Source organism: Eublepharis macularius, chromosome 2, assembly GCF_028583425.1.
Source record: "Eublepharis macularius isolate TG4126 chromosome 2, MPM_Emac_v1.0, whole genome shotgun sequence".
Taxonomy (NCBI): domain Eukaryota; kingdom Metazoa; phylum Chordata; class Lepidosauria; order Squamata; family Eublepharidae; genus Eublepharis; species Eublepharis macularius.
This window is the reverse complement of record NC_072791.1, coordinates 83,768,210-83,791,774: the sequence shown is the minus strand read 5'-3', so window position 1 is coordinate 83,791,774 and position 23,565 is coordinate 83,768,210. Positions and strand designations below refer to the sequence as shown.

The following is a 23,565-nucleotide window of genomic DNA, read 5'->3' as shown; positions in this document are numbered from 1 at the left end:
GGGAGACATATATTCTATTGCATCACCCTATTAATCATAAAAATAATAATAATTTTTAAAAAGATCCCCTGAAGGCCCAAGTATTAGAGAAATAGGGAGAAAACAAAGGAAATATACTAAATCATTAAAACTGAAAGCAAACATTTCTATGAATCCACTTATAAGTTACTCCACTTTGAGAAAAAAAGAGAAAGGGGGAGGAGGGACAATTATAGAATTACATATAGAAAACTATCATGCTAAATTTTACCACATAGGCTAATCATTAATTCATTAGGACAGAAAGAAAAAAGAAGACTTAGAATTATAGAAAAGAGCAAGAGTCCAGTAGCACCTATAAAACTAACAAAATTTGTGGTAGGGTATGAGCTTTTGTGAGTCACACACCTCACTTCTTCAGATACCAGAATGGTACTTCCAAATAAACAGAGGTCATTCCTTCAGCTTTGATTTACTTTGGAGCAGTCTGTCCATGCCTTGTGATCTGTTGAGACCAGAGCCTTTCCCAGCTTTTGCCTTTTTCCTTGTCTTACTAATTGACCATTCCTCCGGTGTCTTCTTTCTGACTTCCTCTTTATCTTGATCATTAATCTTCTGTTCTTCACTATTACATGAAGGTATGTTGGGAGGAGGGGGCAGCTTTAGACTCTCAAACATACTCAACTGTTCCTTAGTGTCTGAAGTTGTTAATGTTTTTCTCTCTTTATGGACAATCAACACAAAAGGGAACCCCCATTTAAACTTGACCTTCTCTTTTAAAATATCAGCAAAACAGTGTAATTCCCGACACTGCCTTAGTGTCTCAGAATTGCAACTGATTTCCAGACTACAGAGATTAGTTCCCCAGATAATAATAAAACAATTTTAAAAAGTAAACCAGCCCAGTGGAGAGATTATAAAGCTTTCAGAAGAGAAAAGTCTTACATGCTCTGAAAAAAACAATAACAGAGGGTACCTGCCCATTGGCTCCAGAAGATCATCCTTCAGGTTGGGTTCAGCTAAAGAAAATGCCAGGGCCTAACTACAACACAACAGACCTGCTATATTGGCCTTATGGGATCATATCAGGCAGTTCTTCAGGTATGTCAGTTCCAAGTTGTGAAGAGAGCTATACTGAGCTACACTCACTTTCTAAGCATACTGCTATATCAGGGCATTATGTTACCCAACTGAGTTACCAAGCAGCTTCCTTGCTCTTGATTATAGAGTACCTAGGCTTGGATTCTAAAGAGTGTCAGCAGAATCACAATTTCCCTGCCTCTCCCTCCCACTGCAGCCTTTTATGCCTCACATTGCATTTATGCGGGTCAGGAGACCTCCTTCAGAAACAATGGGAAAATCCACATTACTCATTCTAAGTCACATGTTCCCCGCATTCCCCACGCAATCCTGAGTGCCGGTCACATTACCTCATTAAACAGACGCATTTCATTCACGTTTCTCCCGAATATGTGGTCACAGGTTTTCAACGGGAGTTTCACGGTGGCCGTGAACGGGCCAATGCGCAATTTACGCAGTTTTTTTTAAAAACCACCCCCCTTCCTGTCTCTCCAGCCGTTCCGAGAGTTCCTATTGGCTGATTCAACTTGCAAGTGCTCCGTAGTCTGCAAAAGACTGTTTTTGACTTCATAGCATTGGATTTATTGATTATGCTGTTTCTGAATCAAATCTGGTAGTTTGAAAAATCATTTTGAGGTGAATCCATCCTCAGAATGGACTCGCGAAACTTCCTTTTTAACTGTTTTTTATTTTATATTACTGTAATATCGAAATTACGAAATATCGAAATAATGACACTCCAAGGAAGTGAAACTTCAGTAAAATTCAGGCACTGAACTGTCCTGCATAGGAAATGCCCATGAAAGCTTCCCACATGCTTCCAAATTTCCAAAAAAGAAACGGGAGAGAGCCATCAGTGCTGTCAGTGGGGGAAAGAGAGGCATCATTATCTTCAATGATGTTTCTTTATAAGGCAAGATCGAAATAACAGAAAAGTGCGCTCAAAAAAATTTAAAAAATGGGTGGGAAAAAAAGGTCCCGCCCCAAAAAAGCGGTTTTCGAGCGGCCGTGTGACCGGAGGGACGTGCGAGAAAGACGGATTGGAAGCAGGAATGTGACCGAAGAGGAAAAAATCACGGATTGGAGGCAAACAGAAGATAACCGATAAACATGCGGGTAATGGGTGAATGTGGATTTGACCAATATAGAGGGGCAAAGCAGTGGCTTGCAGTATGAGGGGGAATTGGAAGAAACTGTCTTTCCGTCCTCTAGCAATGAAAATACCATGTTTCAGGCAGAATTGCCATTACACCAACAGAATGGTAACTTAGAATCCAATGCCAATGCCAAGGACATGGGGTTGCCAGGTTCCCCTGTCCTCCCGGTGGGAGATGGGGGACCTGGTACCTACCTGCTCAATTGTTTTTGGTGCCCATACGTTCGCAGGCCTGTGTGATGATGTCACTTCCGGGAAGTGACATCATTGCACAGGCCATGGCTGCCCTGGGAGCACTTCTGCTCTTTGCCCCAATCCAGCCTGAATTGGGCTGGATTGGGGCAAATTGGAACAGGCCACGGCAGAGTGTGAGAGTGCTCCTGCATGCTGCAGTGCCCCAATCTGGTCAGACATGAGCCATTGCATAGTGCAGGAGCACTCCCCTGCTCTGCAGTAGCCCAATCAGATCCAGGCCCCAACTGGGCTGATTTGGGCCTGGATTGGGCTGGATTGGGCTTGCGGGAGTGCACTGCATCACCCAGGAGGGCCCTCCCAAAAGGCCCATGCTTCCACTGCTGGCCAGGTAAGTGGAGGCAGGGAGGATGGAGGGTGGGAGCAGGAGATCCCGCACCCCCAGCGAGGGACTGGCAATCCTACCAGGACATGTCAAGTACAACAAACACATAATGACGCTGCTGATATTGGAGTGGTTTCAGAGTGTATTTCAGGGAAATCTCAATTTCCTTGGATGCTTATCAGGACTATTTAAATAAGAAGATCAACAATGGCAGACAAGCTCTTTCCTTGCAATATGGAGCTGTAGGAGATTACTGGGTTTGTTCCATGGCTGTGCAGATTCTCTTTTCTCTTGGGGCAACAGTGAGGCATCTGGCTCTTGTTGGTTTTACTACAAACATGAGGCCAAATGCAGGCTTGGTTGGTGTGCCCTCTGAACTTAGTGTGTGACCTCAAACGTACCCAAGAAATGCGGCACTTGGATTCTGTGACATACACAGAAGCTCCTTAGTCAATGAATAGATCTTGAAAAAGTTCTCTGAAGGCAGAAAGTTTGAAAATTACAATCTTAGGGAACCTCTTCCAATACCTCCAGTTCTGCTGCCCTTTCTATAAAAGAGAAGTACTAATAGTGATCCACCCTAGAGGACTTTTACAGTGAAATGCATTCAAAGTTGTACATAGACTGTTATTAACAGATGTGAAATTAATTGCCTAAGGGAAACAGTGATAACAGTTCAGGCAAAAGCAATGCTAACTTCTACAATGAATTCAGCAACCCAGACACACAATATATTATATTTCCTTTGGACAGAGTCCAGTTTCTAACAAGAGAAGGGGCTAACACCTTGCTAAGAGGGAGATTCTTGGTATTGGCTTGGCTCTTACAGGATTAAGGCTAAAATCTTAAAATATAGCTGTGCTATTTTGTCTAAGAACTAGTGAGAATTCCTCACTCTGTAAAAAACCACAAGGCTCCATTTTTAGGAGATGTAATTCAGCTGTAGATTGAAACCAGAAAGATTCTGCCTTTAAATGTTCAGAGGGGGAGAGAGTGTGCCTGCCTTCCAGTACAGTGTTTCCCTCCCTGATTCTCATGAGACCTCTCACTCACCACACCCCCTCTGCAACATTTTAGAAAGGAGGATGGATGGCTCATCACTGCCCCATCTCTGCGTGTTTAAGAGGGCAAGAGATTCTCTGTGGGGTCATCTGGCAGAGGTATGCTGTTGGCACCTGTCTTCTCGCTCTTCATGTCCCCTCATCTTATATACTAATAGCGAAGTGGCCCTGGTCTGCGGATACTTAATTCTGGAGACTGGAGCCATGAATGGACAAGACAGATCTTCCTACACACCTGAAAAATGCCCCAGGATCACAGAAAATTCTTAAATCTAAAAAAAAAACCCAAAACATTGGAGGTTAAAAACCCCGAAATTGATTAAAGAAGCTCCTGTAGCTTTAACCAGATGCTGTTGCTAGGCAACTAAGTAATAGTTAGTCAGTATTCCAGGCTTGGTTTTTGTTAGGAAAAGGCAAGGGGAGGGCGCAGGGCCCTTTCCTGGGCTGTTTTGGCCTTTAAAGGAGTCATTGGGGCCAGGCCCAGAAACAACCACTAGACGACTTAATACCACTTGACTTGCATGACTCACCCAGGCCCAGCTGCTTGCTACTGGTCAACAGCAGCCCCTCTTAAAGCCAGTGTAGTATAGTGGTTAAAGTTTCAGAGTAGGATGTGGGAGAACCAGGTTCGAATCACCACTCTGCCTTGGAAGATCATTGGGTGACTTTGATCCAGTTGAGAGCCAGCTTGGTGTAGTGGTTAAGAGCACAAGATTCTAATCTGGACAACTGGGTTTGATTCCCCACTCCTTCACTTGATGCCAGCTAGGTGTACTTGGGTCAGTCATAGCTTCTAGGAGCTCTCTCAGACCTATCTACCTCACAAGCTGTTTATTGTGGGAATAATAATATACTTTGTAAATTGCTCTGGGTGGGTGTTAAGTTGACCTGAAGGGTGGTATATAAATCGAATGTTATTATTACACACTTTCAGTACTACCTACTTCTCAGGTCAGGATCCCATTCCACTGGGGGACAGGGCATCTCCTGCTGTCAGTTTCTGCCTCCCTTCACCACTTACCTGGCTGATGGGGGGAAACAGCATGGGGAATGGGCCCTGGAGGCAAGGAACCTCATGGGTAAGCGCGCAATGGCCATGCTCCCAGCAGGCATGATGACGTCACTTCCTCAAGTGATGTCATCACACCTGGCGGCAAGCATGTTCCTGCACTTCACAGGGGCTAATTTTTGTCCCCAATGGGGGACACACCACTGGAGTGCACGCATGCTTTGCATACATACAGGAATTAGTCTCCAGGTAAGTGCCAGGTCCCCTCTCCCACCGGGAGGATATAAAGACCTAGCAACCCTACTCTCAGGGGTGTTGTGAGGATAATATGGAGGCAAGAAGTATGATGTAAGCTGCTTTGGGTCCCCACAGTGGAAAAAGGCAGTATATAAATGAAGTGAATTAGTAAATATAGATTGTCTGGGGTGGAAAGGGAAAGGAAGCAGAAAAACAGGAGAGGCTATAGGGGGCAGGGAAAGGAAAAAGGATAGGTGTGGGAGGGGCCATGAGATTCCCCCCACAAGTCTTTGTTCCATTTTAATTTCTTTAAGGATTGCTTCAGTTTGTTCTTGACTCAAATTTACTTGGCCCAATTCCTATGAAGTAGTGGAAAGTTAACATCCTGATTCCTATAGTTCGACCAAGAGTGGCCAGACTGTGCCGCAGGTCAGGTCCAAAGTATAAAGTACATACTCTGTCTGTATCACCTTTGGTGGCTTTGCCAGTGGCCCACTGAACCCAGGAGAAGGCAACAGAGAAGTGGTAGTGAGGAAAGTGAGAGTGATGTTCTGACCATGTGCTTGTTCCTCTGCAGGCCACCAGCCTCTCACGCTGCCTCTGCCATTTGTGGCAATTGCCTGTAATAGGTGCTGCATACTGTCGGACTATGGGCTCATGACTTATCTCCTCTCTCCAGGATCTCAGGCAAGGGTCTTTCCAAATTGTGAGGTCCTTTTAATTAGAATTCCTGGAAACTGAACCTGTAAACTAGATTTTCTACCACTGAGCTACCAATTGCAGGAAGATCCCACTTGGGAGTCAAACCAGCAGCTCTTGTAATATTTAGGTGATAGCACGGCCATCTGTAAACTAGCCAATGCCATTATAATGCCATTACAATCTAGCTAATGCCATTACAATGTCAAGGTGCCTGCTTTTACTTCCATACTGGCTAACCCTTCTGAAGTTCAGCATAGTTTAGGAGTTAGTGTCAGACTAGGCTCTGGGGGACCCAGGTTTGAATCCCCACTCTGCCATGGACTTTTACTGGATGACCTTCGACCAGCCATTTTTTCTCAACCTAACCCACCTTCCAGGATTCTTGTGAGAATAAAATGGAAGAGAGGAGAACTGTGCTGTAAGGCGCTTTGGTCCATACTGGGAAGAAAAATGGGGTGTAAATATCTCAATAAAAATACACATAAAAGGCCAACTTTAAGACTATCCCCTACTTTTACACATCTGCCCCAAATCTCTTCTGCACCCACCACCAATGCTCCTGTTGTTGCGCTCTTTGTCCATTTCTCTGATCATAATCTCCAACATTTGTGCACATCCACAGATACAAAAATAGCTATTGTGTGTAAACAAAGCAGGACATCATATTATTTAAATGAGCCATCTTCTATTTAAAGACAAAGAGTAGGCAAATAGGTTTGCCACATTTGTTTGGCTGGCTCTTGTGCCTTTAATAGCTGTGTGACAGGCAGGAAAAATTCAAGAAGTGGAGTTTTTCCCAGCCCAGGATCATGCTTACAGCTTTTCCTGTTGAATTTCTACCTCTTATGCCACCATTAAATGCAGTAGGGCCACACCAGCAAAAGAAGATGACAACCCTAGTTGACAGGTGTGTAAAGGATAAAAGAAACCGTATAAATCAAGATGCAATTTAAAGGTGCTAAACAATGTATATTGTTGCCAGGTGCTGCGGCACCCAGGTCATGAAAAGAACCAGCTGTGATTCTGTTTCTGGTTTGTATTTTCCATGGTGACCCAGACAGCAGTTAGCCCTGACAGCTCAGCCATTCTGAGAGGGTTTTTGCAGAATTCTCAATGCTTATAAAGGGCTGTGACCATATCTCTGTATGCCTAATTGCAGCTGATAGCTGCAAAATGCATTTCATTCAGTACCCTGGAGCTTCAGGCATTCACAAAAGAAGGGGCACTTGCTTTAAAATAAGGGACATCTGGTAGCCCCAACTACACTATCACTTTGGGAAGGAAAGTGCCAGTACAAATTCTGAGGACTAGCCTTCCTTCTGGGTCATAACTTGCAGCACTGGATGAAATAAACCTTCTGTGTGGCTTTTTGTATTAGAGTAAAAAAAAAACCACAAGTGAATGCTTGGAATGGAAAGTTCTGCATATCAGAAAATCATCTCTGTAGTTCAAGTAGTGGAAGGTGTTGGTGAACAGTCCAAAGACCCTCAAGTATGCCAAGCATGACCAGGCTATTGGTGAAGATGGAGGTTGTAGGAACTTACAGGTTAGGTAGGGGAACAATCAGCACCCCTGACATAATAATGCAACTTCTGGCATGACCATAGAGTTTAGGGCAAATGCTAGAGAGTCACTCAACATGATGACATCATTTCTGGATTACACCAGAAGTTGTGTCATCACATTACAAATGTGTAATGCCCCCACATCTCACCAGTTAGTTCCCTCCCACCACCCAACTGAACAGCAGGGTGTGGGCAGGAGATCTCCAGCCTTAACTGTGAATATTGCAAGCACACCCTTGAGCTGACCCTGCTATTGTGTGTCTTTTTTTAAAAAAAAAATGAGAGTCCCTATGAACCACCCATAAATTTTAAATTTACAAAGTGAGAAAACATATTCAGATTTTTAAAACCAATTAGGTATAACTAATTAGGCATAACTAATTGGTGTTAAGTGATCCTAAGTGACCCTGTTGATCACAGGTAAGATTGCAGAATGGAATCTGAGACTTTGGGAGAACGAGGGTACAAGAGTAACAAAGAGAGTAAGATGGGGCATGGAGAGAGGGAAGAGCAGATAGTAAGGGGGAACAAAATAATGATATCATGCAGGCATACGTCCACTTTTCCAGTAACAGTTTCCCAGCTTGTAAATGTGCTGTGAGAAACACATATACGGGATTCTCATGCAGAGCACTCTACATGAAGAATTTTTCACTAAAAAACCGTTTCTGTTGGGGAATGTATGAAGAAGGCCTATTTAGCTCAGGCATTTTACCCACAACCACCTGGTGAGCCTCACTGCAGCTGGATTTTTAGGAGCCACTCAGATTCTGAATAAAGTGAAGCTTTAAAGAACAACCCCTCTATCAGTAGCTAGGGTTGGTTCAAAAACCGAGAAGCTACTGATTGAATATCAGATAATCTTCCAAAGACCTGCAAAAGCCTATTTTAATCCAAAGTATTAGTAACTACTACACTACACCTCTGACATCCAAGCAGAAGGTGAAATAATTCCATTGTTCAAAATTAATCTCTTCACCAAACTTCGGCTTTAACAAGTTTCTATTCGGTTTCTATTTTTCCTGTTCCACTACAGGAATGCAAGTGAAAGCGATTCAGCTTCAATAAAATTGTTTGCAACATACTGGCTTGAAAAGCGTTTCACTACATGTGATACACACTTTCCTGAATCTGCAACTTTGCTATACCAACTAACAAATATCCCCATATTTCATTCTAATATGAGAACAACAAAGGGCAAAGCCAGATGTCTTATAGTTCCATGTTATTCTTCTTCCAAAAGTTTTTTTAAACTGAAAAGTGGCTTTGGAAAGGTGCAGTCAGGAATGGAAGAGCAGTTGGGGGGGGGTATTTCCTTCCTAATGGTTTCTGCCCAAAATTGCCCCTGCTCCCTTTTTCCTCCAGTAAGGAAAAATATACAGAGCCTCTGCACAGAGATTCTTAAAGCTGAATAAATTGATTGTGGTTAGATCCCTTATGGAGGGAAGGTGGCATGGTATAGCCCAATCTCATTAGATCTTGGAAACTAAGCAGAGTCAGTACTTGGATGGGAGACCACCAAGGAAGACGCTGCAGAGGAACACAATGGCAAAACACCTCTGCTTCTCACTTGGCTTGAAAGCCCCAGCAGGGGGAGGGGTCACCATAAGTTAGTTGTGACTTGATGGCACTTTACACAAACACATGAGCCCTTATAATGCAAAACCTAGCAAAGGCATAGTTTAAAAACAAAAGCCAAGTAACACCTTTTCCTAGGAACAAATAACCCCACATAAAACATTGTACAAGCAGTCATTCTGCTTGGTCCTAAGAAAAAGTATTACCTGGCTTTTGCTTTTAGATTTTGCTTTGGATCATTGTGGCTACTTATAACCTTTATGAAGGTACAGAAGGGATAGTGAAGATGTTGAAGACATATATAGGTCTTAAGTGGGGCTAGAAATTAGGGGATTGTTTTGTAAGCTAAGCTTTTTAAAAAATGAACAAATGCATATTGAAATACCACACATCTGCTTAATGATTGACTGAAAAGTGTTTTATCATACTTGTAATCTGCTGTGAGTCCTAGTGAGAAAGAAATACTACTACTGCTGCTGCTACTACTGCTGCTGCTGCTACTACTACTAACAACAACAACAACAAAACAAAAGTAAATAAAATTCAGTCACAAGTATATCTAATTGCTTTATAAGGATCATTTTGTACGGCAATAAAAATTAAAAGGTAAAATAAACTAAAATCATCATTATGACCTGAGTTGTCAAACTCCTTCTTAGCAGCCTCACTCTATATCTGTCACTCAAACATTTTTTTTGTTTGAAGGATCTTAAAGTTCAAGAAAACATTGATTTCACCGTATAGAGTATCAGCAAACTTTAGTACTAACTTGCCCAAAAGAAGCAAAACCAATGCTAATTAAAACAGAATTACAACCAGATGTAATCTGATTGTGGTAACTGGTTACATATTGCTTGTTATCATCATGTCTTTTATGACTTATTATTTATGCCCTATGCAGTGTGCACTTCTGTCTTCTGAGCTGGCCTTTGCGTCATGCAGTTCACAAATCCTGAGGTAATTTTTTAATGTAAGCATTTCAAGACTTGGAATGCTGTGTGCTCCAAATTGAAAAATATAGACTGGTAAACAGTAAGATTTGGGTTCAGTAGCACCTTGAAGATCAACTACATTTTGAGGGTATGAGCTTTTGAAAGTCAAAGCTCCCTTTGTCAGATACCTAGTTGTTCTCTAAAGTGCTACTGGACCTGAATCTTGTTCTTGTACTGCAGACCAACATGGCTACCCACGTGAAACTGGTATAAAAGTATTTTTTCCGTTTTACCTTAACTGCATCTGGTTCATCTATACTTCACCATTCAATCCTATGCAAGGAAAGTTTAACCATCACATACAGCTAGTTATGCACTGTAGTTTAAAATGGATCCAAAACTGAATTGGATTTTAACCTACAGTATGTAAATCACCTGCTTCTGGATGTTTTGATGCTTTGAAATAAGTTGAAGATGTCTCACTGTAATCAGATCACATCATTTTAGCTATTCTTGTCACCCACTTTGAGTTTTTGACACTGCTCAGATTGAGCAGTTCACAAGTAAATCTGCACCCTGTTGCTCTATGAGCATGGAAGGGTCTTTCCCCATCATATATTTCCCTTCTGTGCTCTTACTCCCTCCCCCTAACCCATCCTTAGAGACTAGTTTCCCTTGTAAACTTCTGGAGTCAGGCTTGCTAGCATCTCACTTTGATCTCAGAGAGATTACTCTCTGTCTGCTTGAGGTTGGCAAAGAGCATTTCAGTGACCCGGAAATTTCCTCCCAGTGTGGTTTGGGGATGGTTTGTACCTCATCCAAACAGCAGCAGCAAGGAGCTCAATCTTTTATGTGCAATGGCTGGAAAAAACAGTGGTGTGGGTGTCTGCCAGCTGCTGCAGACTTTTGACTTAGGAGAGGGTTTTTTTTTTTTTTTTGGCTTGGCTTGGCTTGCCTTCTGTGCAAGAGATGACAACACCTAATAGCAAGGTTTCCTTTCAAAAGAACCCCAGAGAAACTTCAGTATCAAATGAGTTGAGGGGACATGGGAAGGGAAAGGCTGGACTAGATCAGTGTGGACAAAGGAACAGGCACTTTTGTAGAGAATTTCTCACTATGAGTGATGGGTCTGAATGTATCTGTCACTCTCATCGGTTTGCCTTTCCTTTACCACATATTGACATTGCCCTTACCCCTCCCCTAAGCAACCCAGCTGGCAGCCAGTTGTAGGCTTGGCCAGCCCCACAAATCTTTGATCTGCAGATGCAGAGTCCACAATGGTGACCCTGCTGTGCATAGAAGAGTGGCTAGCAGGTAGAGAGGGTACCATACAATGCAAGCAGAACATATGTTTTGCACATGTGTCTATCGCCTAATACATGGCAAACACATTTCTTTCTGTCAATACAAAACATTTGTTATGATCCTCTTTAATATGCGTCACGCGCACCACACGACAGTTCCAGAGTATCCAAGCATGCCCTGAGAAAAAACCTTGACAGACAACTTCCATGGGGAGGATTGTGTTGGCAATGTGGGTAAGCCCCTGAATATCAAAGCAGGTTTCATGTTCACAGAGGAATGAAGTTTACCCCAGGTCTTTGAATTCATTATTGGATAGGGAATAAACATTGTTTTACCTTTTCAAATGATCCACTATTTTAAGAGTTGTCATTGTGATTCACAGAATCCTATATTTGACAGTGTAGAAGAGATGTTCAGTGCTGCCTCCCTCCAGCCCATTGCTTCCTGTTAAGAGCAGCTTATAGTTGTCTTCAAGGCCCCAGTGAAGCCCTTAACCTGCACTTGTTAGGACTGCTGCACAAAGACCTTTATGCTACAGGGATGTACTGTGCAGAGGGTGAGAAAGACTGGCAGAAGTATATCTGCAGCAGAGTGGCTATCAAGTATGGTAAAAACTGCTCTCTTTTTTTGGCAAAATTAGTAAGAGGTTGGGTTTTGGACCCATCTGATGTTGAAACTGATCCCAAAGTAAGTCAAAAAGGAGCTAAGCCTGCTCAGTGAACTCTCCTCAGTTCCATCAATAAGATGGAAATCAGGTGATAGATCAGGAAGACCCTAGGCCAAAGAACTCTAAACCCTGACATGCAACCAGTGATGTCATCTAGTATGTGCTAGGGCCTAGAGTAGGGTTGCCAGTCCCCCACTGGGGGTGGGGTATTCCTTACTCCCACCCTTCACTCCCTGCCCCCGCTTACCTGGCCGGCAAGGGAAAAGGCAAGGGAACACGCATGCACCTGCACTCCGTAGTGGGCCAATTTGGGCCCCATTTGGAGGTGGAAGGGTTTGGGGAGTGGAGTGACTTCAGTGGGTGTAATGCCATAGAGTTAGGGTTGTCCTCCTGGGGTGTGACGATAACATCACTTCTGGGAAGTGACATCATTGCACAGGGGGCTGGGAGCACTCTTGCACTTTGCAGTGGGTTGATATGGACCCGAAACAGGTCCCATTTGGAGCTCAAATTTGCCTGCTGCAAAGAGCGCTCCTGGGGCAGCACAATGACATCACTCCCAGGAGGGACATCATCATGCTACCCCGGGAACGTGCCCAGGAGGCCTATTCCCCATCTTCTGCACTGCCAGCCAGGTGAGTAGGGGGGTGGAGGGTAGGGATCCCAGGTCCCCTGGTGGGGGTTGGGGTGGGGGATCCCCTGCTCCTACCCTCCCCCCCTACTCACCTGGCAGCAGCAATAATAATTTTTATCAGGTTTACAGTTGCTTACTGTCCAGTGGGTTGTCTCTAGGCTCTAGGCTCTAGGCTCACTTGGAGGTTGGCAGCCAGTTTAGTGTAGTATTTAAGAACAGCATGACTCTAATCTGGAGAACCAGATTTGATTCCCTACTCTTCTGCTTGAAGCCTGCTGGGTGACCTTTGGTCAGTCATAGCTCTCTCAGAGCTCTCTCAGCTTCACCCTCTTCACAGGGTGATTTCATGAGGATAAAAATAATACACTTTGTAAACTTCTCTGAGTGTGGCATTAAGTTGTCCTGAAGGGCAGTATATAAACTGAATGTTGATGTTGTTGTTGTTATTTGCAGAACCAGTCTGCTTTTGTGCCACTTCATGTGTGGGTAAAGCATTGCCTAATCCATGCTTGCCAATCTACTATGTCCCATTTAGAATGGATTGGGTGATGATGAACTTCCAGCATCCCCCCCAAATTACTTAACATGTTGGGCCAGATTTTTATTCCTGGACAGTAAGCAACTGTAAACCTTACAAAAATTATTATTGCTGCTGCTGTTGTTGTTATTGTTATTATAATTATAATGGGTTTATCAGAACCTAGGCACCTGTGAACTTGCTTTGCGCATCAGGCCCACTTATGTCTCTAGTATAATATTTACCTATGCTATTCTCTTCTATTGATATGTTTCCTTCCAATAAACGTGCTTTTGATTCTCAGATTTTCCAGATAAATCAGAATGGCAGTATTTATGAGATGGATTGAAAAAGGAACCCCAAAGGATACGAATGGGAAAGGGCCCAAAGCATGTGTTTTCCCTGTATCATTTTTATAACTATTTATAGCATTTTAAAAAACATGTATGAAGATAAATCTGATAATGTAGATGTAAATCTGTGTCAGAAGGCTTACTTCCATCTTAATTATGAACTAGGTAATCAAGGACAGAAATGCAATTTACCCCTCCATTTCTACTGTTACATTGGTCCATTTTGTATATAGCAGCATTAAAGACATCAGATTATCACTGGACAGATGGTATTCACATGAAATGAACGGGAAATGCACATGCTGTTGAGCCAGTATAATGTTTCTGGTAGCAGAACAAAAGCCATATCTTGCTCATTTGGTCCCAAGAAACTAAGAATTCTATGATTTGTATAAATTACTCAAATCAAATAAAGTTGTAAAATCTTTTTTGCTTCTGCTAGTCACAGGGGAGGAGCAAAGATAAATTTGTAGTCCTGGGCCCCATATTCCCTGACTACAGGCAATTTTATTGAGTGCTGCACCCTCCCTTTAGGGAATTCAGCAGATATTACCTACATTTTGACAACCCACCATAAAGGCTAGATAGTTCATTTTTTAAATGCTGAAAGGCCTCATTTCCAAGGTGTAGAATTCCATGACCAGTACAAAATTGAGTGATTTTCTTCATTGATGGAAGCTGGGGAGCAGATGCCATCATAATTTTGGACCAAAACAATAATTTAGCATATTCAGCAATTCAGGCTATTGTGTACTTTAAGTGTTCCCATAGTAAACAAAATTTATTGTATGAAACTAACAAATTTAAAAGAACTGTTACTGGCTCCTAGTAATCCATGCACACTCCAATCTCATCTTCTTGCTTAGAATGAAATCCAATGTGTTCAGATTACATGGAAGAAATGCTATAGTTTGGGCGATGTAGATGCTGAGCTTTCCTCTGTGACGTGGAGGAACACAAATCCCACATTGTGATATCATCATGCATCTTTCCTTGCCCCTCCTCCAACAGCAGCACAGCTAATGATGTGGGGTGGTGACAAGAAAATGGAAAATATGACGACAGCATGACACAAACATGCATTTTTACGTTAAAGGGGAAAACTCAAAACAAGGAAGCCTTGTTCAGCAACCCAATTGCATCATCTGGCCCTTGTACATTTAGATAAATGGAACGGCTGCTTATAAAAGGCTTACATTCACAATAATCTGCTAATGGGAGGATACACAATTAAATCAGGCTACTAAGAACTCAGAATCACATATTGGGATACCTACACATGAAGCTGCCTTATACTGTTAGACTATCAGTATATTATGATACTAACAGTCCTGGATTTTGTTTATATCAAGGTACTAATAGTCCTGGATTGGCAGCAGCTCCCCAGAGTCCTAAGAAGAGGTCTTTTGCATCACCTATTACCTGATCCTTTCAACTGAAGATGCCAGGGATTAGAACCTCAGACCCGCAGGCAAAGCAAATTCTCTAGCCCTTCCCTATCCACTTCACACACACAGGCAGGAACAGTTTGGAACAGCAGGAATTAGCCTTCTATCACCACTCATATTTTTTTCTCCACCATCAATTAATCCTGTATAACTCCTGTTATCTGGATTTGAACTATGGATTGCAGTCATCCATAAATAAGCAACCCCCTAACCTTACCGTCTGGGTCTCCAATCTGAATCCTGCCTACTATGCACAGCCCCAGTACCTATGGTAAGTCTCATGCTTAGACGATTGGTTCCATTCTACCACTGAATATGGCAATCACATTGTTCAGTCAGACGGTCATGAGCCAAGGCAGTCACATGACCAGCAGATCAGAATTCTGGATAGACTGGGCTTTAGTGTTTGATCACAAATACCAAGAAAAGCAGCAGCAGTTGCAATCAAATGCTAAATGTGATGCACAGAGACCTGCATGTGCTGTTTGTCAGGTGCATGACTGCTTGCATGGCTAAAAGTCTGCCACCACAACCAGTAATACCCATGGCTACTGCAGCATGAGAAATCATGGGCAGGCAAAATGCCACAAAACACTTTGCTGTTGCCTGAGGCAGGCAATCCAGATAGTGGCTCCCCAATTATACACCATGTAATGTATTGCTTTGAAGTCTGCCAAGAAAACATCATAATGCGACATCCCTCCATGGGTCAGTAATGACTCGGTGCTTGCACAGGGGACTACCTTTACCTTTTTTAATGTATTGCTTCACTGCTCTGTAATAGCACACTGAAGCCGGGCACTTGAGGTAAATGGCCTCAACTTGCCTAATGGCCTACCGAGCCCTGTGGATACAGGCCATTAGATTACTTTACAGAACTCCATTCTCACAACAGAGTTCTAGGAGGGATGAAATCCAGGATCCTGCTGGAGGACTGTATCCTCCTAGCCAGCTGTCTGTCTGGACTGTTTTCAGGCTACCCCTTCCTTGTCCATCTCTATCCACCAACCTTGTTCTCACACCCTCTTGCCTCATTTGTCTGTCTCTTTCTTGTGATCCCTGTCTCTGTCTCTTCCTGGGACGGCCATTCTCTCTCACACAACACCCACACTCCCATTTTTGGCCTTTCCCTCCACTTTCCCCCCATTTTTTTTTACAGAGGGCCATAAGCCAGTCTCTTGACTCCTTGCTTGGATGCAGGAACACAGACAGAGTTCATCTTTAAGCACTGAAACTGGACACCATTTTATCAGTGGCCTGGAATGGGAAACTGGAGCCTGAGATGAGAGAGCTGAATAACTTGAGCTTGTTTTCATTTCATGTTTAATTTCCTGCAGGCTTAGTTCAGCCTTTCCGCTTCTTCCACCAGCCTCCCTGGGTTTTATGGGAGAAAAGGGATCAAGATATATTACTTCTTGCATTGCTTTTTTGAAAGAAACAATATTTTTTTTCTACTCAGGCTGTATTTTGCTTCAGCAACGTTTGACATTTCCACCTAGCTTTCAAGACCTTGCCACATTCCAGGGTTACCACTGGAAAAGATTTTCATTAGCAGCCGGGTGCTCTAGGGATAGATGAAGGTTCTTTGGCACTCAACACAGTACAAGGAGGCCAATCAGCAAGCTAAATAACAGGTTCCCAAAGAGAACCACCCCAAAGCATCTTAGAGCAATCCTATGTTTATACACAGGAGGGGGGCTGAAACCTTCCTCTAGATAGATGCAGGCAAATCCTCTCAGACTAGGAGCAAGGTGTCAATGAATGCATATGTTGGGAGCCTTTTTTGACTGACACTCATGGGAAAGCAGAGAGAAAAACTTGGTAATTTGCCACCTTGAGGTAAGTGTTCGGGTTGTAGCAGGTCATAGAATCACAGGGGTGGAAGGGACCTCTAGGGTCATCTAGCCCAACTCCTTTCACAATCCAGGAAATTCCTCCCCCCTCCCCACCAGTGACCCTGCTCCATGCTCAAAAGATAGCTAAACACTGTCAGGATCTCTAGCCACACTGGTCTGGGGGAAATTGCTACTTGACCCCAAGATGGCAATTGGCCATCTCACATCATTCCTCAGATCAGATGGCAGCAAATCTGGGTTTGACCCTGTGATGGTATACGTAACAAGAAACTGCAGCCAATCCTTGCTTTCTGATGAGCATACCTGTATGTCTCTTTCATAAGTTTTATATGTCCACTTTAAAAGAAATCCTAAATGTGCACTTAAAAATGTGTAAAGTAGTCCCCAAAATCATACATCCTGTAGGCCTATTATGTGGGTTCCGGAACTCACCTGTGCAAATCTCTCAAATGCCTCAGGCTCCCTGCAGATCCTTTCCTACTCAGCTCCTTGCTTGGCTAATGAATATTGTTGCACATGTCTGTTTGTTCCTTGTTGAACACTTACCAGTGAAAGTGGCAGGCCTGAGGAAGGGACAAACTGTCACTGGGTATAACAGAGCTCCTTGGTAGAAGGGCAAGAACCAGGCCTTCACTAGAGCAACTGTACTGAAGAATTATTATTGCTATGGGATGGTTCATTCTTTACTGCCATTGGCCCAGGAGTTCCTGAGACAAAACCATTCCCAAATGCAGCCAATCCTGTGGACAGGGCCATCCATGTAGTTTCCTACTTCCCATGGCAGCTGCAGGGCAATCTGCCACCTTCTGCTTGCAATAACACAGGAGTCCTCCTCTAACAGCTGTTTCCACCCCACTGCTGGTAACATACAAACCAGACCTAATTTAAAAGTACTTAATATGGTGCCAGCACACAGATGCTGACTGTTCAGAATATGGGCACAGCATGTGTGCATCCTACAGAGAGCTTGGCTAAATGAAACCAGTGGCAGAGCAGGAGGGGCAACAGCTGTGCCTATGTCTCTGGTTACTGCTGCTTGTCAGGTCTGAGCTGAGTGGCCCCTGCAGCACACCCGGTATCCCTTGGCTTGCTCCTGGCAGTCAACAGTCCACCAGGAATGTTCCTTCTAAGCTAAACGGCCAAGAGCCCTCATCTATATGCCTTCCCTTTATCCTCATAACAATCCTTTAGAATAGATTTGGGGGAGGGGGGGAGGGTGAGTGGCCCATGGTCACCAAGTGAACTGGGGATTTGAGCCTATGTTTTTCCAGGCCTCTTACCATTCCATACCACTACTGCCACTGTGGGCAGCAGATAGGCCTCTGCCTCCCTCTCTCACCTGTATCTATTTAATTGCCATATTGAAATACAGGCAGGATATTATAGTTGTAATCCTATTACGGGAACAATTCCAAGATATGTTAGCAGTGGTGATTCCTCCTCTTTGATAATGAAGAAGCTTTTTGCTTTGTGCAGGGCCTCTTTTATAGGAAGTGTCTGTACACAGAGTGTGAAGGATAGACAAGCTGCCCTCTGCATTTCAAGAGAAATTCATCTTTATTGTCTTTAGACACCAGCTGCGGAGATTAAAATCCAGAGCAGCCAGAGAAGTGGCCTCTTCAGCGCCTGGAAAGAGGCCAAGTTACAAGAAAAAACAATTCCTCACAACTGAAAGCCCCATCAAGTTTTTTATATAGTCAGAACATCATATTTGCTCTCTGGGTGAGCTCTTCTCCAGGTGCTCAGCTTCCACTCAGGTACCTGAATACTGAAGTGTGAACTCAGACAATGTACAAAGAATTTGAAAAACGCACTCTGAGATGATGCATGTTTTCTTGATCTTTGTCATTTTAGCTTTGTGCCAAGATTCTGGCAAGGATTTGCTTGTGCTGCCCCAGAAGCTGATCTTCATCAGAAGAAATATAGGGTTGCCTTAAAGTGGACAGAAGATTCTGTGAAGTTACACCGGTCATTGCTGCTGGGGCATTATTCAAGAAGTGCATGGACCTACCCCTTTCCTTCTGTCCTCTCACTGATTTTGCTTCATGTGTGCATGATGTTTTTGAGAAAGATCATCCAGAGGTTGCACTGAGGTATCATCAGCTGTCACCAACCTCTATTTATTTCCCCCTACCAATACAGGAGTATTGTCCTAAATCAATGCATGGAAGCTTTGGTTTATTAGATGGTGTAAAGAGGGGCAAGACCGAATACAGACAGGACAGAAATGACGGTTAAGGTTCCTGCAGTTCAGAAGAGGGGGTTTCCCTGCCTTTGAAGGAGCTGATGCATATATACCTCTGCACATCTTAGGCAGAGGGCAGATGCTGCACTCTCATTAAAGGGCAATCTAGAATATTATTGGCAGCCATAAATGTGAAACTGGAAACCTTGCTTACTCTCTAGTAACCCTGAACCCTTTCTCCTTACCTGTACTCGGGCCTCTGTGAGATCTGTCCTCATGGCTAACTGTTCTCTGGCGTAGACATCTGGGTAGTGGGTCTTCTGAAAGACCTTTTCCAGCTCTTCTAGCTGGTAGCTGGTGAAAGTAGTGCGATTCCGTCTCTTCTTGCCTTTGTTGCTCTCTGAATCAGTCTTGTCCATGGGGCTGGGAAGGTCGTTGCTCGCCCTTTCCTGGGGTACCTTCACACCAGTCTCTTTCACGCTGAGGTAACTACCATCCATTCCAGAAGGATCTGAGCCAGGCTGCAGCTCAGCCTCTCCCAAGGAACTCTCTTTAGCTGTGTATGCAGTGGGGGAAAACGGGAGTGGGAGAGGAGAGAGAGAAAACATAAAGCTGTGGATGAATGAATTAGTTTGAGCTGGATTGACACCAGCAGGAATAGAAGGAAGACACCTGAGAAAGACTGAGGTGGGCACAGAAGGAGTTAAGGAGAAGGAAGTGAGTCTGGAGGAAGAAGAGGGGCTTTCAGAAAAGAGAAAGATAGAGCTTTTTGGCTTAGGAAGCAGCTGGAGACCAATAAAATAAATAAAGGGATTCTGTTTTAATGACTTAAGGAAGATTAGCTTTAGATTCCATGCTGGCTAGGATTTGAAACTGTCTTGTTAGTTCTACTGTGATTTCCTGTACTGGAGCAGATTACTTAGAGGGTGCATAGCAGATGATAAGGGAATATTGTGTACATCTTAGTGGTTTCCACAGAGTGGTCTATTGATTACAAACTGTGAGTTCTACATTTGATTTTATAATGTAATCACATTACAGAGTGCTGTCTTGGCCTAGGGATGGTAGAGTAAGGGAGTCATCCAAAACACTTACATTTCTCTCACATACAACTTGCAGTGAATCTCACTGCCCTAATTTCCTTGGAGGAAATGTGTAATAAAAATTGGATGGATAAAGAGATGTGAGATGAATCAATACCCTAACTCAACATAAAAGCACCTTGGCAACAGTAAAAGTTAAAAACAAATCTGTTGCCAATAGTAGGTCTTGTAGTACCATCTTTTCTCCCTTAAAGCATGCCAATTTGGCACTGCCCCTGCCCATAATAGATTACGACCCTGTGTTAAGGCAACATACAATTTACCATTATGCAGCACATATCTTTGAGCTTCCACTCCACAGGGAAGATGGTGCCCTGCCCTGGGTTTAATTTGTGCTAGAACCAGTAATTTTGTGTGTGTGTGTGGGGGGGGGGGCTCTAATATTAGAGCTGATCCCTGGAAATTGCAGTGGAATGAAAATGTCTCCCCTTTCCAAACCCTGCCTCCAAGGCTGCACCCTCCAAATTTCCAGGGATTTCCCAATCCAGAGTTGGCTACTATAGTCTCTGAGCATGTGCAGTGCTACATTTACCTCACAATTAAATAATTTCAGCCTGCTGTTATACACTTTGAAAGAAGGATTGGGGCTCCTTTTCCAGGGCAGAGACCTGGCTTCTATGCCACCCTGAGCCCTGGCACCCCATAATGCACTACACCACCATCCATACTCACAGCTGGTACAAGTGAGACGTAGTGGATTCCCCTTACCGTCCCAGAAGTCCTTCCCTAATTTTCTTGGCAATACTCCTGCATTGCAAATAAACCTTATAATAGTATTATATACATGACCTTTATTTGCCCATTTTAAATACTGCATCTGGCTGCCTGATGTCCTAGTTACGTGCAATTCAGTGGAAATCACTGAGATGCTGATGACATGAGTCCACTGTGTGTCCGTGATATGCAGTGATATAAATACAAGAAAGAACTAGCACAAGTAAGTGATCTTCTGTGTATGCATACACATATGTGAATGCATCAATCACAACATATTTGTGTTCAGCTGAATTCCATAAATATTATACTAATGATTTTACACCATGCTTACAGTTTTCAAGAACAAACTAAGCTAGCATCATATGGTAGAAGGTAGAATTGTTAAGTAAAATTCTCTTAATTCTTCTTTGCCAAATTTCTTCCTTAAATCTAGCAATCCATTACTATTCCTCTTTTTAGGAATTTGAGACAGTTTCTATTTAATTCCTCTTTCATGAATAGGAAAATTCTATTTAGATCTCCAAGAAATGAAGTATTTATTTATATACTACAAGCATAGTTGAAAAATTAAGAACAAGGTGAGCCATTAAAGAGGAAAAAAACAAGCCAGGCCTTGTCTGAACAATATCCTTGCTGTATCAGATTGCTTTTTACTCTTTTTCTCATATTACAGCAGCACAACAACACTGTAACAACTCAGCTCCACATGTGAAGAAATCTACTCTATCACAGAATTTAAAAACTCAAAGATAAATTAATGAGAAATCAAAGAGAATAAGATGAACAAATGGCTATATCTAAAAAAGAAAATGGGGGGGGGAATCCCCCACCCTGTAACAACCTTAGTAGAAAACTGTATAGATGTGTCAAATGGGGTTCGTCCAACATGGGATGCAGTAGAGGTCTTGGGTTGCCACCTGACAGCTAATGTCAAATGTCTAAAAGCAAACAAACTGAAACTGAATCCAGACAAGACAGAAGCGATGCTGGTAAGGAAGGGACATCGTAGTTCCCACTTTCAATGGAATGTGTCTGACCCTCGCAGACTCAGTTAAGAGCCATGGGGTTCTACTTAATCTAGCATTACTGCTAGAAAAGCAAGTTAAGGTAGTTGCAAAAAATGCTTTCTACAGACTCAGTCCAGCCTGGAAGATGGCCCCCTACTTCAGCACAGCTGATCTGGACACCTTGATCCATTCTTATGGCAATATTAAGACTTGAATACTGTAATGCACTATACATAGGTCTCCCCTCTAAATTAACTCAGGGCCAAGCTACACATGATGAATGACACTTGAACGGCAAGTGGATTGAGTGGAGGGCAAGTGAACAGGGAGAAATACACTTGCCGTTCATGTGTCATTTGTCATGTGTAGCTTGGCCCTCAGAGACTTCAGTTAATACAGAATGCTGCAGCTTGGTTATTATCAGGAGCTAGGAGGAGCATGAATATTACTTCCAATTCTGCAGTCACTCCTATCAGTTACTGGGCTCAATTCAGAGTATTGGTTATCACATACAAAGCTCTTCGCAGCCTTGGTCCATCATATCTATGGATCTGCCTAGTTCCCTATGTTCCTCAACAGCGGCTTTGCTCATCTGAACAGGGCCTTCTGCAGGTGCCACCTTGCACATGGGCAAAATCAACAGCTGCACATACTGGAGCATTCTCTGTAGTGGCCCCCACTTTATGGAATGGTCTACCTGAAGAAGTTTGGAAATCTCCCACTCTCCAGGCTTCCTGCAAACTATGCAAAACTGAATTCAACACGTGAACAGGGCTTAGTCAGAGTTAAGTTAAAGACATTTCTGTTCCAGAAGGCCTTTGAGCTTAATTGACTGTGGGGCAGCACAGTACCAGTTGTTTTAGTGTTCTTGCCTTTTACAATGAGCAAATATTTTAAATGACTGTTGTTCTTAACTGGAATTTATTATTGTAGAGTTTTGGTTCATATTAGAGAATCTATGAACTTTACTCATGCAGCTATAGTTATTATTGTACTTATGATTATCTAATTTGTATATTGTATATTGGAGATTTATATTTGTATGAATATTTATTAGTTGAACATAAGTATTTATAAGCACTTTGCACATGAATATACTCCATATTTATTATTATAAATGCTGTTGTTTCATTTCCCCTCCATTTGTGGATTTCCCACTGAGTTATTAGGTTCTGATAGTGGAGGTGCCTCCTGGTTGGGTTTCTTATGGATATTTCTGGCTGAAAAGTGGCATATAAAAGTGCTTAAATTAACATCTGCCGAGCTGCTCTATCCAGGGACAATTGCCTAGGTCTCCATAGGGGCACCCAAAGGCACTTGCTGGGGCAAGTGGCAGATCTGAGAGGTACCCCAGCCCCATGTGACAGTCTAGTTCACCCTACATTAATTTTAATTTTTTAAACTTCATTTATGCCCTGCCTTTCTCTCTAATGGGGACTCAAAGCAGTTTACACCTCTAGAGGATGACCTATGGCGCTAAAATCCCTTGGGCTGACCCTGCCTCTATCTTCTCTGTTTCCCCTTCCTCTGAACTTCTCAAAGTCTAACATAGACTGCTGGGCACCAGAAGAATGGCTAGATCTGAAGATTTCCATATGGACTATGGCTATTTTTTTAAAAATGTGAATTAGTTATAGTAATTATGTAAATGAAAGGGGTATTTTGTTCCATGTTTTGATTAGTTCATATCTGACTGCCCATCACTAGTCATTTTTACCATGTGTAAATAGCTTTCAGCCTTGTACAGTTCTGATGCAAACTATCCTTAAACTCTGCACTTTCATTGATACCCTTAGAAATCATAAATTGAGTGGAACAACCAAAACATTAGCCAGATATACCATAATCAACACTGAATTATTCTTCTCTGAATTTTAACTTCTGTTCTAAAATTTCC

The 23,565-nt window shown here is 42.9% G+C and overlaps 1 protein-coding gene across 1 annotated transcript in view; it reads right to left on the bottom strand.

Annotated features, from left to right (window-relative positions):
* Positions 1-23,565, bottom strand: part of ALX4 (ALX homeobox 4) — a 71,969-nt gene that overhangs the window by 10,493 nt on the left and 37,911 nt on the right. The window contains exon 2 of the mRNA XM_054972502.1: positions 19,087-19,397. Coding sequence (XP_054828477.1) covers positions 19,087-19,397 — 311 coding nt within the window. The remainder of the gene's footprint in view (positions 1-19,086; positions 19,398-23,565) is intronic.